This window comes from Schistocerca americana, chromosome 1, assembly GCF_021461395.2.
Source record: "Schistocerca americana isolate TAMUIC-IGC-003095 chromosome 1, iqSchAmer2.1, whole genome shotgun sequence".
NCBI lineage: Eukaryota > Metazoa > Arthropoda > Insecta > Orthoptera > Acrididae > Schistocerca > Schistocerca americana.
Genome location: NC_060119.1, coordinates 351,458,533 through 351,473,180, shown reverse-complemented (window position 1 = coordinate 351,473,180; position 14,648 = coordinate 351,458,533). Strand labels below are relative to the sequence as shown.

The 14,648-nt window shown below is 38.8% G+C and overlaps 1 protein-coding gene across 2 annotated transcripts in view; it reads right to left on the bottom strand.

Annotated features, from left to right (window-relative positions):
• The window catches only part of LOC124599613 (FGGY carbohydrate kinase domain-containing protein), a 147,049-nt gene that overhangs the window by 51,432 nt on the left and 80,969 nt on the right, over positions 1-14,648 (bottom strand). For both annotated transcript variants that reach the window (XM_047136091.1, XM_047136092.1), the window contains exon 7: positions 4,530-4,680. In XM_047136091.1, coding sequence (XP_046992047.1) covers positions 4,530-4,680 — 151 coding nt within the window. The remainder of the gene's footprint in view (positions 1-4,529; positions 4,681-14,648) is intronic.

Genomic DNA, 14,648 nt, shown 5'->3' with positions numbered 1-14,648 from the left:
ATCATAAATAAATACACTAAGCATATTCAGAAGGATGTAGGATGCAGTAAGTACTGGGAGATGATGAAGCTCGCACAGGATAGGGTAGCATGGAGAGCTGCATCAAACCAGTCTCAGGACTGAAGACCACAACAACAACAACAAAAGTGAATTTAGGATGAACTGTGAAATTCACAACCACAATATTAGAAGTAAAAATAATTTCCACACGGGCTAGGCATTCACATTTATGCTTCAGAATGGAAGTTTTTACTCTGCTGCAAATGTCTACAACAGACTGCAGGCAGACATAAGGTAAGAAATTTGACAGGTTTTGATACTCAAAACTAATGCAAAAGATACTTCCACTATAATTTAACAGAATATTTGTACTCTGGGATGCAAGTTTTGGTTAACACCAATGTTTGCATTAAATAAGCTTTCATTTCTCCTGTATAATGAGAGTTGACAATATTCTGTGTGAAGCTACATACACATATACTTTGAATTATTAGGTGAAAATGCAGCTGAGTATTGTAAGAGGATGAACACTGTCTTTAATCAAAGCTGCTACTTTTCTGTTAATGTATATACTAAATTAATCTAAAAGGAGTTACCATGACTATCAGTGTGAATAGATTAGCATTAGCAGTAATCGGCCGCTAGTGTACATTACAGATGTAGTCTATAGTGGCCATTTCCATCAACTGATAAATAATTAAACTAGTTAAACAACCCTGAAGGATCTCATTCATGGTGAAATAAATGGAATACAGTGCACATGAATATCACATAACACAAAATTGTCATTACATGGCACTGCTGCGTGTGAAAAGGAAATGATTCTGCTCTTGGGAGGAAGACTGTACTTTTAAGACACAGCTTTTTTGAAAATACTTTGATTATTTTTTGTGCTGGCAAATGCCTTTGCCAGCATACCAGATGGCACTGGGAAACACTGTATAGCAGGTGCTGTACTAGGTGTACCTATGTCAAGAGAAGACCAAGACACACCCCCAGGCTATGTGCCGATAATGCCCCCTGGATTGCATGCATTAAGGCTGCTGCCGCCGACTGAGCAAGCTCAATCACTCAGACTCTCCACTTCAGTACCTCAGTATGTCACATTGGGACTCAGCTCACATTGCCCTCAATATGTCGCACTGTGCTCTAGTCTTCCACAGTGATAGTCATCACCTCGCATCTTAGCTAGCTGTGAGGGAATGTTAACCATTGTGTATAGCTGTGATATGGACACAGACACGATTCAAGTATTGGTAATGTTAACCACCAAACTTCAGATTGGACATCATTGATGTTAAGTACTCAATTGCTTCCTGTGATAAAGTGGATTCTAACCACGTGTGCATTTTGCATTGTAGTGAGAGGAAACTGGTTACCCACCTATCATACAACTCTCTCCACATCCAGCCATAAACCACAAAACATTACAGGTGGGCAGAGCCACAACAAGTGTCAACAACTCTGAGCAACATGTTTTGTTTGCTTTTTGTGTGTTCTATGTTGCTGCAGGGGAACTGTCATTACAGAAATTCTATTTGCTCATTTGTTCTTGTTGTTGCGTATATTACAGGAGGGGAGCTGCATAATTAATCTGTTTCTCTTTTCAGGGGCTTTGCACATTGCTTTTCTATTTATCTTTTCACATTTTGCTGTAATTTGTTAGTGTCTGAATGGCTACCCCCCACCACCTCCACCCCCTCGCCCCCCTGCCACAGCCATGGACTGCTCCTGCTTTGGAACTAAATCAGATTTTTCAGTTTCAGGGTCATCAAATCACCACATTGCTGTCTACTGTATAGCAATTGCTTGCTACACAAGGTGAGTCAGCTGCCCACCCGGCTAACCAACTGATCCAACAAGTGCCACTGAACAACTTTCCACCATTTCGGCACTTTGGTGAAAAAGAACAGGAATGGCTCTAATGTCTCACCCAGTTACAGGCCCACTGTTGAAAGTCCATCAAATTAAAGATACTGTGAAATCTCATTATTTCCTGTCCATCGCGGCAAGGCATGTTTTTCACTTAATTCAAAAATTCTTCTCTACGTCATCTCCCTACACACTCTGCTATTTTAAGTAGTACGAGCATTAAGTCAGTATTACGAACAGCAGATTAAGGTTGCAGCAACCAGGTTTCAGTTCTTTCACTGTAAGAAAAAGCTGGAGCAGACATATCATCAGTGGTATACCAACTTACAGGGGGTCTCACTAAGAAATGTAAATTCAAGTGTAGTTGGGCCAACTCAGACTCTCCACTTCAGTACCTCAGTACGCCGCACTGGGACTCAACTTACATTGCACCTCAATACAATGTACTGTGCTCTAGTTTTCCACAGTGATAGTCATCGCCTCACACCCTAGCTAGTTGTGAGGGAACGTTAGTCATTGTATATAGCTGTGATATGGACACAGACAAGATTCTAGAATTAGAACTTTTAACCATCGAACTTCAGATTGGATATAATTGAAGTTAAGTACTTGATTGGTTCCTGTAATAAAGTGGATTTAAACCACATGCGCATTTTGTGTTGCAGTGAGTGGAAACCAGCCACCCACTTATCATACCACCCTCTCCTCATCAAGCCAGGAACCACAGAACATTACAGGAGGGCACAGCTAAAACATATGCTTCAGTAGTTTTTTTCGGCACTAATATGAAGGCAGCAGTCATGTAGAAGCTTGCAAGACTTGTTAACTGGCATAAACAATCTGCTCTCTGATTTGGAAACTATCAGACAGAGCGATGCAATGTTGTGCAACAGATAGCAGCTGCATTAATAGCAGCTGACAGTGACTCACAGGCTGCCCAAGTAAAAAGGACAAACTTGCCTCTGAAATGATAGTTTTTAAGTTTTGAATGCTCATTGTCTCCACCCATATAAGGAAATGTGTGTACACACAGCATAACTTCAACAGAAGATTCGATGAGAAGTTTTCTTTTTAAGACATCACAAACACCTTGCAAATTGAGACAGTTGGCAAACTAAAAATCTTTGATAGCTTGTGATCTACTGAAAGACATATTCTTGGGTGATGAACTGAGTTCATAATTCCATTTTAATGAACAACATCTTAATGGTTGATGTAAGGAGGCTAGATCAACTGTTGAAGTATTTATGAAAACTATACTGTATCATCAACTCAGCTGAATAACCAAAAATACTCCTGTCAATCATAATTAGAAAATCTCAAAAACTGGATGTCATGTATTGTTTAGTGTGGATATAGAGACTGCTAACTGCTATCCAACATGTGGTTCCCCCCAAATCCTTGTAAGGAGAGTGAGACTGGAAAGTAATTTGCACCTGATGTCTTTACAAAGTCCATTATAGTTTGGTGAGGATTAAGCTCTTTTAGTGCCTGTAGTTTGTTTTGTTTTAATGGCTGTTACAGTATAGTCATTAGTTCACCTTCAAAGTGCCATATACTATATATTTTGAAAAACCATTGCAATGTTTAGTTCATATACTGTGTTAGTTTCAGATATATACCAACAAAACTGATGGTGTTGATGATTCTATTCTTGCACATACAAGAATATGTCCAAATCATTATCTAGCCATATTGGTATAGATTTTCTGATGGTTGCCATACTCTATTTGAAACTGAATGCCAGGGATAGTTTCTCCAATAATCACACTTGTCAGTCTGTAAATATTTTCATACTGACCCAGCATTCTACTTATGTGACCTGAATGATGGTAGGCTATTAAACTCTAATACAAAGGAAGGGAAGGGCGGGGGGTGAAATAGAGAGATGTAGATATTGTTTTAGTCTTCCTCATTTCTTTGGCTAAATGATTGCCTGTTTTAAACAAGTAAAAAAAGTGTAACTATATTGACAGTTAACTCATTTTACTTAGTTTTTACTGTTACGTTATTATTTGTGTGTGGGCATGTATTGCAACCATCTCTTTCCAGTACACCTGTGTAATCTTTTAAAGTTTAGAAATCTCTAATTTACACCACAATAAAATCTGAGGCTGCAAGTGTAATGAGACAATGTTAGGTGGGAACCTTTATTGTCATTCTTTTCAGAGCAAAGAATACAAGACAAATTGTCCATCTACATTTGCATAAATTGTTGACTTAGTAAATCAAATTCTACTAATTTTGGAATGACATCTGTGGATGCCATCATCTGCCAAATTTTGGTCAGCTTACTTAGTTCTGATCATTTGCAAGATCACTTGAGTGGGCTCACATTATATTCAATAACTGGCTCACATAATGTGAATGTGTCGTGACACAGGAGAATGAAATCAAATCAAATCAAATCAAACTCTCTTATCCAACTGAAAAACTGTGGTTTATTCAATCTAAGTTCAAGTAAGAGCCAATAATGCAAACATCGCAGCTGCCTCATGTGAGAGGTATGGTACTGCAGTATGGATTTAATGGTCTATAATCAAGACTTCAGAACAATTTGAGTTCACCAAGGCAATAACGCAAAATTATTCATATTAAAATTTTCAGAGGAGCCGTCTATGTGACAATACTAAGCCAACTAAAAGTGAAATACTAACCATTCCTTGAAGAGATGGGTCTGCCAAAGGAGAGCGATTACCATGAAAATCAGGCCACATGTGCACATTGCATGTTAGCATAGCTACCGATTTCAGTTCTTGCTTCTGGGCCATTTTCTCCAGTAGATTGTTTAAATATTCTTGTACATGCCTAGAAACAACACAGTTAAGCAACTGCTGATGACTATTGAAGAAAAGTCACTTAAATGCTATACAAAGTAATACCACAATGAGCTACAGACATTGTTCCAATTATTTTTTTTCTTTTTTCTGTCATCAATATAAAGCATAAACTTCCTATCACCAAACATATGTATAAATAGATCCATTTACACATACTGCATAACGCAACCATTTGAAGGAGGTTATAGTTAAAATGCTGGCATACTCAAGTAAATCATATACAAGTTCAGGGGATTCATTAACTTATTCACATGGTATTGTCTTATTTTATATTTTAATATAATACCATTATCACACACCACAAGGCCAACAGCTGTGATGCATTCGCTAACTCTATCATCATTTCAAGAGTAATGAAGGTCAAACCCATATCTGGTCATCAAGATTTAGGTTCTCAATAGTATATCTGAAGCACTTCAAGAGACTGCTGGAACAGTTGCTTGAACAATTGATTACTAATTTCCTTCTTTGTACTTACTGAACTGAATTGGCGCAGAGTCATTACACTGATGGAACATTAACCACCGCCACTATCATCAGCATCATTACTAATACTACTATTACTATTTCTACTTTTACTATTTCTACTACTCCTACATCTACTACTACTACTGATTAATAATAATAATAATAATAATAATAATAATAGCTCTCATTCTCTCTTGAGATGCTCATTCAACTGATTCATTAACATATTCACACTGTACTGCCCAGGTGGAAGCAGTTGAAAGGAAACTATTCAGTCAAATGTAAAGTGTTGGGTAGTACAGGTAACAAGTTAACTACTACTACTACTACTACTACTACTAATAATAATAATAATAATAATAATAATAATAATAATAATTATTATTATTATTATTATTATTATTATTATTTCTTGTCTCAGACGTTACGTCTGGTTAAAATGGAAGGTGACACGGACCTTGATCAAGCGTGACTTCCTTTTAACTGTACGGTATATGTTACATTGCATTTAGGAACTTTCAGGTAATTGAACAAGTGTCAATAATTACAGATTTCTGTAGTTGTATATATAAGTTTGGATGTAGCTGTATTGCATTGATGTACTGGTGGACATTGTGTGGTATGACTCCTGTAGTTAATAGTATAATTGGTATAATGTCAACTTTATTCTGATGCCACATGTCCTTGACTTCCTCAGCCAGTTGGATGTATTTTTCAATTTTTTCTCTTGTTTTCTTTTGTATATTTGTTGTATTGGGTATGGATATTTCGATTAGTTGTGTTAATTTCTTCTTTTTATTGGTGAGTATGATGTCAGGTTTGTTATGTGGTGTTGTTTTATCTGTTATAATGGTTCTGTTCCAGTATAATTTGTATTCATCGTTCTCCAGTACATTTTGTGGTGCATACTTGTACACTCCTGGAAATTGAAATAAGAACACCGTGAATTCATTGTCCCACTAAGGGGAAACTTTATTGACACATTCCTGGGGTCAGATACACCACATGATCACACTGACAGAACCACAGGCACATAGACACAGGCAACAGAGCATGCACAATGTCGGCACTAGTACAGTGTATATCCACCTTTCGCAGCAATGCAGGCTGCTATTCTCCCATGAAGACGATCGTAGAGATGCTGGATGTAGTCCTGTGGAACGGCTTGCCATGCCATTTCCACCTGGCGCCTCAGTTGGACCAGCGTTCGTGCTGGACGTGCAGACCGCGTGAGACGACGCTTCATCCAGTCCCAAACATGCTCAATGGGGGACAGATCCGGAGATCTTGCTGGTCAGGGTAGTTGACTTACACCTTCTAGAGCACGTTGGGTGGCACGGGATACATGCGGACGTGCATTGTCCTGTTGGAACAGCAATTCTCTTGCCGGTCTAGGAATGGTAGAACGATGGGTTCGATGACGGTTTGGATGTACCGTGCACTATTCAGTGTCCCCTCGACGATCACCAGTGGTGTACGGCCAGTGTAGGAGATCGCTCCCCACACCATGATGCCGGGTGTTGGCCCTGTGTGCCTCGGTCATATGCAGTCCTGATTGTGGCGCTCACCTGCACGGCGCCAAACACGCATACGACCATCATTGGCACCAAGGCAGAAGCAACTCTCATCGCTGAAGACGACACGTCTCCATTCGTCCCTCCATTCACGCCTGTCGCGACACCACTGGAGGCGGGCTGCACGATGTTGGGGCGTGAGCGGAAGACGGCCTAACGGTGTGCGGGACCGTAGCCCAGCTTCATGGAGACGGTTGCGAATGGTCCTCGCCAATACCCCAGGAGCAACAGTGTCCCTAATTTGCTGGGAATTGGCGGTGCGGTCCCCTACAGCACTGCGTAGGATCCTACGGTCTTGGCGTGCATCCGTGCGTCGCTGCGGTCCGGTCCCAGGTCGACGGGCACGTGCACCTTCCGCCGACCACTGGCGACAACATCGATGTACTATGGAGACCTCACGCCCCACGTGTTGAGCAATTCGGCGGTACGTCCACCTGGCCTCCCGCATGCCCACTATACGCCCTCGCTCAAAGTTCGTCAACTGCACATACGGTTCACGTCCACGCTGTCGCGGCACGCTACCAGTGTTAAAGACTGCGATGGAGCTCCGTATGCCACGGCAAACTGGCTGACACTGACGGCGGCGGTGCACAAATGCTGGGCAGCTAGGGCCATTCGACGGCCAGCACCGCGGTTCCTGGTGTGTCCGCTGTGCCGTGCGTGTGATCATTGCTTGTACAGCCCTCTCGCAGTGTCCGGAGCAAGTATGGTGGGTCTGACATACCGGTGTCAATGTGTTCTTTTTTCCATTTCCAGGAGTGTATATGGGAACATGTTGTTTTATAAGTTTATGTTGCAAGGCAAGCTGTTGATGTATTATTTTTGCTACATTGTCATGTCTTCTGGGGTATTCTGTATTTGCTAGTATTGTACATCCACTTGTGATGTGATCTACTGTTTCTATTTGTTGTTTGCAAAGTCTGCATTTATCTGTTGTGGTATTGGGATCTTTAATAATATGCTTGCTGTAATATCTGGTGTTTATTGTTTGATCCTGTATTGCAATCATGAATCCTTCTGTCTCACTGTATATACTGCCTTTTCTTAGCCATATGTTGGATGCGTCTTGATCGATGTGTGGCTGTGTTAGATGATATGGGTGCTTGCCATGTAGTGTTTTCTTTTCCAATTTACTTTCTTCGTATCTGTTGATGTTATGTGATCTAAAGGGTTGTAGAAGTGGTTATGAAATTGCAATGGTGTAGCCGATGTATTTATATGAGTGACTGCTTTCTGTATTTTGCTAGTTTCTGCTCGTTCTATAAGGAACTTTCTTAAATTGTCTACCTGTCCATAATGTAGGTTTTTTATGTTGATAAAGCCCCTTCCTCCTTCCTTTCTGCTTAATGTGACTCTTTCAGTTGCTGAATGTATGTGATGTATTCTACATTTGTGGCATTGTGATCGTGTAAGTGTATTGAGTGCTTCTAGGTCTGTGTTACTCCATTTCACTACTCCAAATGAGTAGGTCAATATTGGTATAGCATAAGTATTTACAGCTTTTGTCTAGTTTCTTGCTGTCAATTCTGTTTTCAGTATTTTTGTTAGTCTTTGTCTATATTTTTCTTTTAGTTCTCCTTTAATATTTGTATTATCTATTCCTATTTTTTGTCTGTATCCTAGATATTTATAGGCATCTGTTTTTTCCATCGCTTCTATGCAGTTGCTGTGGTTATCCAATATGTAATCTTCTTGTTTAGTGTGTTTTCCCTTGACTATGCTATTTTTCTTACATTTGTCTGTTCCAAAAGCCATATTTATATCATTGCTGAATACTTCTGTTATCTTTAGTAATTGGTTGAGTTGTTGATCTGTTGCTGCCAGTAGTTTTAGATCATCCATGTATAGCATATGTGTGATTTTGTGTGGGTATGTTCCAGTAATATTGTATCCATAATTTGTATTATGTAGCATGTTGGATAGTGGGTTCAGAGCAAGGCAGAACCAGAAAGGACTTAATGAGTCTCCTTGGTATATTCCATGCTTAATCTGTATTGGCTGTGATGTGATATTATTTGAATTTGTTTGGATATTAAGTGTGGTTTTCCAATTTTTCATTACTATGTTTAGGAACCGTATGAATTTAGGATCTACTTTGTATATTTCCAATATTTGTAGTAACCATGAGTGGGGTATACTATCAAAAGCTTTTTGGTAATCAACGTATGCATAGTGTAGCGACCTTTGTTTAGTTTTAGCTTGATATGTCACCTCTGCATCTATTATCAGTTGCTCTTTACATCCTCATGCTCCTTTGCAACAGCCTTTTTGTTCTTCATTTATAATTTTGTTCTGTGTTGTATGTGTCATTAATTTCTGTGTAATGACTGAAGTTAATATTTTGTATATTGTTGGTAGGCATGTTATGGGGCGATATTTAGCTGAGTTTGCTGTGTCTGCTTGATCTTTAGGTTTCAGATAAGTTATTCCATGTGTAAGTGTATCAGGGAATGTGTATGGGTCTGCAATGTAACTGTTAAATAATTTAATATAATAGAAGGAAACATTCCACGTGGGAAAAATTATATATAAAAAAAGATGAGGTGACTTACCGAACGAAAGCGCTGGCAGGTCGATAGACACACAAACAAACACAAACATACACACAAAATTCAAGCTTTCGCAACAAACTGTTGCCTCATCAGGAAAGAGGGAAGGAGAGGGAAAGACGAAAGGAAATGGGTTTTAAGGGAGAGGGTAAGGAGTCATTCCAATCCCGGGAGTGGAAAGACTTACCTTAGGGGGAAAAAAGGACAGGTATACACTCGCACACATGCACATATCCATCCACACATACAGACACAAGCAGACATATTTAAAGACAAAGAGTTTGGGCAGAGATGTCAGTCGAGGCAGAAGTGTAGAGGCAAAGAAGTTGTTGAAAGACATGTGAGGTATGAGTGGCGGCAACTTGAAATTAGCGGAGATTGAGGCCTGGTGGATGACGAGAAGAGAGGATATACTGAAGGGCAAGTTCCCATCTCCAGAGTTCGGATAGGTTGGTGTTGGTGGGAAGTATCCAGATAACCCGGACGGTGTAACACTGTGCCAAGATGTGCTGGCTGTGCACCAAGGCATGTTTAGCCACAGGGTGATCCTCATTACCAACAAACACTGTCTGCCTGTGTCCATTCATGCAAATGGACAGTTTGTTGCTGGTCATTCCCACATAGAATGCATCACAGTGTAGGCAGGTCAGTTGGTAAATCACGTGGGTGCTTTCACATGTGGCTCTGCCTTTGATCGTGTACACCTTCCGGGTTACAGGACTGGACCACCTACTCCAGTCCTGTAACCCAGAAGGTGTACACGATCGGTAAGTCGCCTCATCTTTTTTTATATGTTAAATAATTTAGTTAGATGTGAATGTGTTGAGGTGAACTTCTTTAGCCAGAAATTTGCTATTTTATCATTTCCAGGGGCTTTCCAATTGTGAGTAGAATGAGTTGCTTGGGTGACTTCATGTTGCAAAATTATCACTTCAGGCATTTGTGGTATCATCTTGTATGTGTCTGTTTCTGCTTGTATCCACCGTGCATGCCTGTTATGTTGTACTGGGTTTGACCATATGTTGCTCCAGAAGTGTTCCATGTCTGTTATGTTTGGTGGATTGTTTATTTTAATGTGTGTGTTATCTATTGTCTGGTAAAATTTCTTTTGGTTTGTGTTGAATGTTTGGTTTTGTTTCCTTCTATTTTCACTTTTTTTGTATCTTCTGAGTCGTTTGGCTAATGCTTGTAATTTCTGCTTCTTTTCGTCTAATTGTTCTGTCGCTTCTTGTTGTGAGATTTTACCTAACCTTTTTCGTTTTTTTTTTTTCCGAGATTTCATTTCTTATAAATTGTGTTAGCTGTCCGATGTCTTTTCTCAGTTTTTCTATTTTGATCTGTAGCCTGTGTTGCCATGCTGGTTTTGTGGGTTTCTTCTGTGTGTTGGTTGGTTCTGATCTCTGCCTAGTGTGTATATTTAGTGTAGTGAGTGCTCCTATATAAACCAGTAGTTGTAACTCTTCCATAGTTGTGTTTTCATTTATTTTGTTGTGTATGATTGTGTTGATAGTTTTTATTGTTGTTTTGACTAGTGGGTTATTTGGTGGTCTATGCAAGAATGGTCTAATGTCTGTATTTGTGTCTTTGTATTCTATATATGTTAGCTGAAATTTTTCTTCTATATCTAACATGTGTGTCACTTCGTGTTCTATTTGTGCTTGTTCTGGTGGCTGTCTTAAGATTTCGTTTTCCTCTGATTGTTTAATTGGTGCGTGTTGTTCTTTGTTTGTTTGCTCTGGGATGTTTGAGTCCATTACTGTATTTTCTTCTTCTTCTGATTGCACATTATTTTGTTCCAGTATTTGTTGTACTTGTTGTTTGATGTTTTCTAATTCTGACTGGGGTATCCTGTTATTTTTTATTATTACACAGATCTGATCAGCTAATCATTGTTCTGTTAAAAATTTTGATTCTGGGTATCTGGTAATAAATGTTGTGTATACTTGTGATCTGTATCCAGTTGTGTTGGTTCCTAGGTTTGTTGCTTGGTAATAACAGAACATGAGGTGTCGATTAACTTCATCTGACCATCTCATCCTCTGTCTTTGTTTTCCTTCTAGGGTGGTTGCAGGAAGCATATCCTGCAAAACACCTCTATTTGGATTTAAATCATTTTCCAGTTGGCTAGCAGTGTCGTTACCATTGTGGGCGGGCATAGGGTTCAAGCGTCGTCCCCGACCATGACAGCGCTTGTCCGAGGCTTCTTTAGTTCTGTCCTGAACCAACTAATCACACTAAAAGGGGGGTTAGCCCTATTAGTGGTTTGTTCTTTTCGTCGCCTTTTACGACTGGCAGAACATACCGGAGGCCTATTCTTTTCCCGGGCCTCCACGGGAATTATTATTATTATTATTATTATTATTATTATTATTATTATTATTATTATTATATTATTATTATTAAGAAATAAATGCAGTTAAACGATTCTGCATGATGCTTTTATATACTTACATAATTACAATGAAATAAGAAACACAGAAAAGAAGCACTCGTATTCCAAATTGAAAATATATGAAAAAAATAATATTACATACAATTGCTATCAGCAATCAAAGATCAAGAGTATATCATTTAAAAATACCTTGGGATAGGGAAAACTGACTCTGCAGGTCCAATAATTGTATCTGCTTAAATGCTGATAAATACAGGGAGTGGCAAAAATAACTGACCCATTTCAAGGCTAAATAAAATCAAAACGAAGTCTACGACAACTTTTATTTCATTCTCATCTTATATACATGAAATGCAATTTTAGTTACTGTAATTACTTCTTTGTAAATTTAACCTAAGTTACATGAGTGCTGTTGTTGCATACACACTGATGAAGGCATTCATGACACAATTTCAGAATGTAATTGTTTGGTGAACACATGTGAGGAGTAGTGAAATGGAAAAGGGGCAAGCATTGGAGAGGAAGTAATATGCCAATTTCACTCACCAACATGAGCTGGAATGGCGAGCACCACACTTCCATTGTTGAAATTATAAAAGACAATGGATCTCTGACTGCTAAAAAGACAGATTTCTGAGTGCACTTTCGAATTGGTCGACAAGACGCCATACCTGTTTGAAACATGATATTGCTAAGGTTCAACTTTTGCAATACTGGATCTGTACTGAAACAAATACAATCTGGGTGGCCTCAGACCACCAGAATCACTGAACATGTAGCAACAGTAAGAGCGTCTACGGGGTGTAGAAGCATGAAACTGGAATTTTGCTGCAATAATTACGTCTGTTGTTTGAAACTGACAAGCAATATTTTATTCAAAATAATATCCATTGCTATTTATACATTTCTCTCACCTCTCCAGCAGGTTATGAATGTCATGTCAAAAAAACAGTTCTTGTTTTGAAGCGAACCAGTCAGAAAGCCATTTTTGTACATTTTCATACAAACTGAAGCATTGTTCAGAGGGAGTGTGTCCCAGTGAAGCATACAGATGATGATGATGATGATGATGATGATGATAATAATAATAATAATGATAATAATAATAATAATAATAATAAGCCTAGAGAATAAGCTGCATGCCCTAGTATTTCTCAACTGAACACCTCAATCGTTTCCCTGACCTGTTTTGCTGCATGTAAATGGTGCGTTATCATGGAGCAATATGACTTTACATTGCCTTTTTACATATTCCGGTCATTTTTCATGTAATCCTTAATTTAAATCAATCATTTACTGTTAGTAGTAATCAATGTTAATGGTTTCAGCAGGTTTTAACAGCTCATAATAGATAACAATCTTCTGATCCCACCAAACACAGATCATTGTCTTCTTTCCAAAGAGATTTGGTCTTGCAATGGATGTTGATGGCTTGCCTGGATTAACCCATGATTTATGATGCTTAGAATGCTGAAAATATATCCATTTTTCATCACCTGTCACTATTCAATGGAGAAATGACTTTCTTTTGTATCTGGTGAGCAGCATTTCACAAGTGGTTTTTCGATTTAGTTGCTGTCTTTCATTCAGTTCATGCAGAACCCATTTTCCCACTTTCTGCGCCTTTCCCATAGCTTTCAAATGAAGAGAAATGGCTTTCTGCATCTCTTTCAATTGTTCTGCGATTTCCTGTTGAGTTTGAGTATCATCTTCATCCAATAAGGCCTGCAATATGACTTTTTCGGTGGTTTCCCATGCTAGTCATTTCTCATGTCAAAATCACCACTTTTTAATTTTTTGAACCACTCAAAACATTGTTTTTTTTTCCAGGAGCATGTTTGGGAAAGCTTCAACAAATACTTTCTTCAAATGATAACAGAAAACAAATGCTGTCTGCAAATCATAGTTCATATGCACAAAACTCTGCATGTTTACAGGTTTCAAACATAAACCAGCGTAAGGAACTTGGGTTACTGTGTATCGACATTCATCATCAGCCATTACAGGAAGCATATGGTGCCACAGATGCAGTCTCATGAGCCCTACACTCATGGCTAGCACCATCTATAGGGAAATTCCAGTTTCATACTTCTACACCTGGTATACAATAGTCTCCATGCTGCCTGGCACACCAACAGATTGCTGCACTTTGACTTTCGGGCAGCAGTGTGAAAACACAGAACAAATACACAGACTGACAGGAACTGGCTGCCATTCCACAGGAAATGATCAGCCAAGTGATGGACAACTTTAGTGAGTGCCTTCATCATTTTGTATGCAACAACGGCACGCAGTTGAGGAACATTATTTTTTTAAAAGTAGTAATTACTGTAACTAAAATGGTATTTCATGTACTTTCAGATGAGAATGAAATAGAACTTGTTATATACTTTGACTGTAATTTATTTAGCCATGAAATGTGTGAGCTATTTTTGCCTCACCATGTATACACAAAATTTATACAGCTTATGTGCTTCATAATTTTGAATGATCATTGAACAGTTTAAACCTGCCTGTGCAATCTCTGTCTTGCCCATTTGATTATTGTTTGATTTAGATGTGTGTGTTTCATTATTGTTTAAGATGGTTGCCAACCACTATGTTACTGTGCTATGTCATGTCTGTGCTTAGGGATATCAAAGCACAAGACAGGGGTGTTATCACTCAAAGATAAAATAGGAGGAACTGGTCATAAGGTAGCCAATAAGTTTGGTGTAGGTACTTCTGTGATAAGAGAACTTTTGAAAGACGCTTTCTGTTGTTTGTTTTTACAGAAACAATCTACTGGGCAACGGATACCTGGTCCTTTGCTCTGTGAAAAGGCACTACAGTGCAATAAAAATAGGTGCAAGTAACAGACTGTTGTACAGACTGAAATCTCATCATGGAATTAATGAATTAGAAACGCAAGGTGAAAAAATTTCAGCTGATGCTGATGCAGAACATTCTTTTA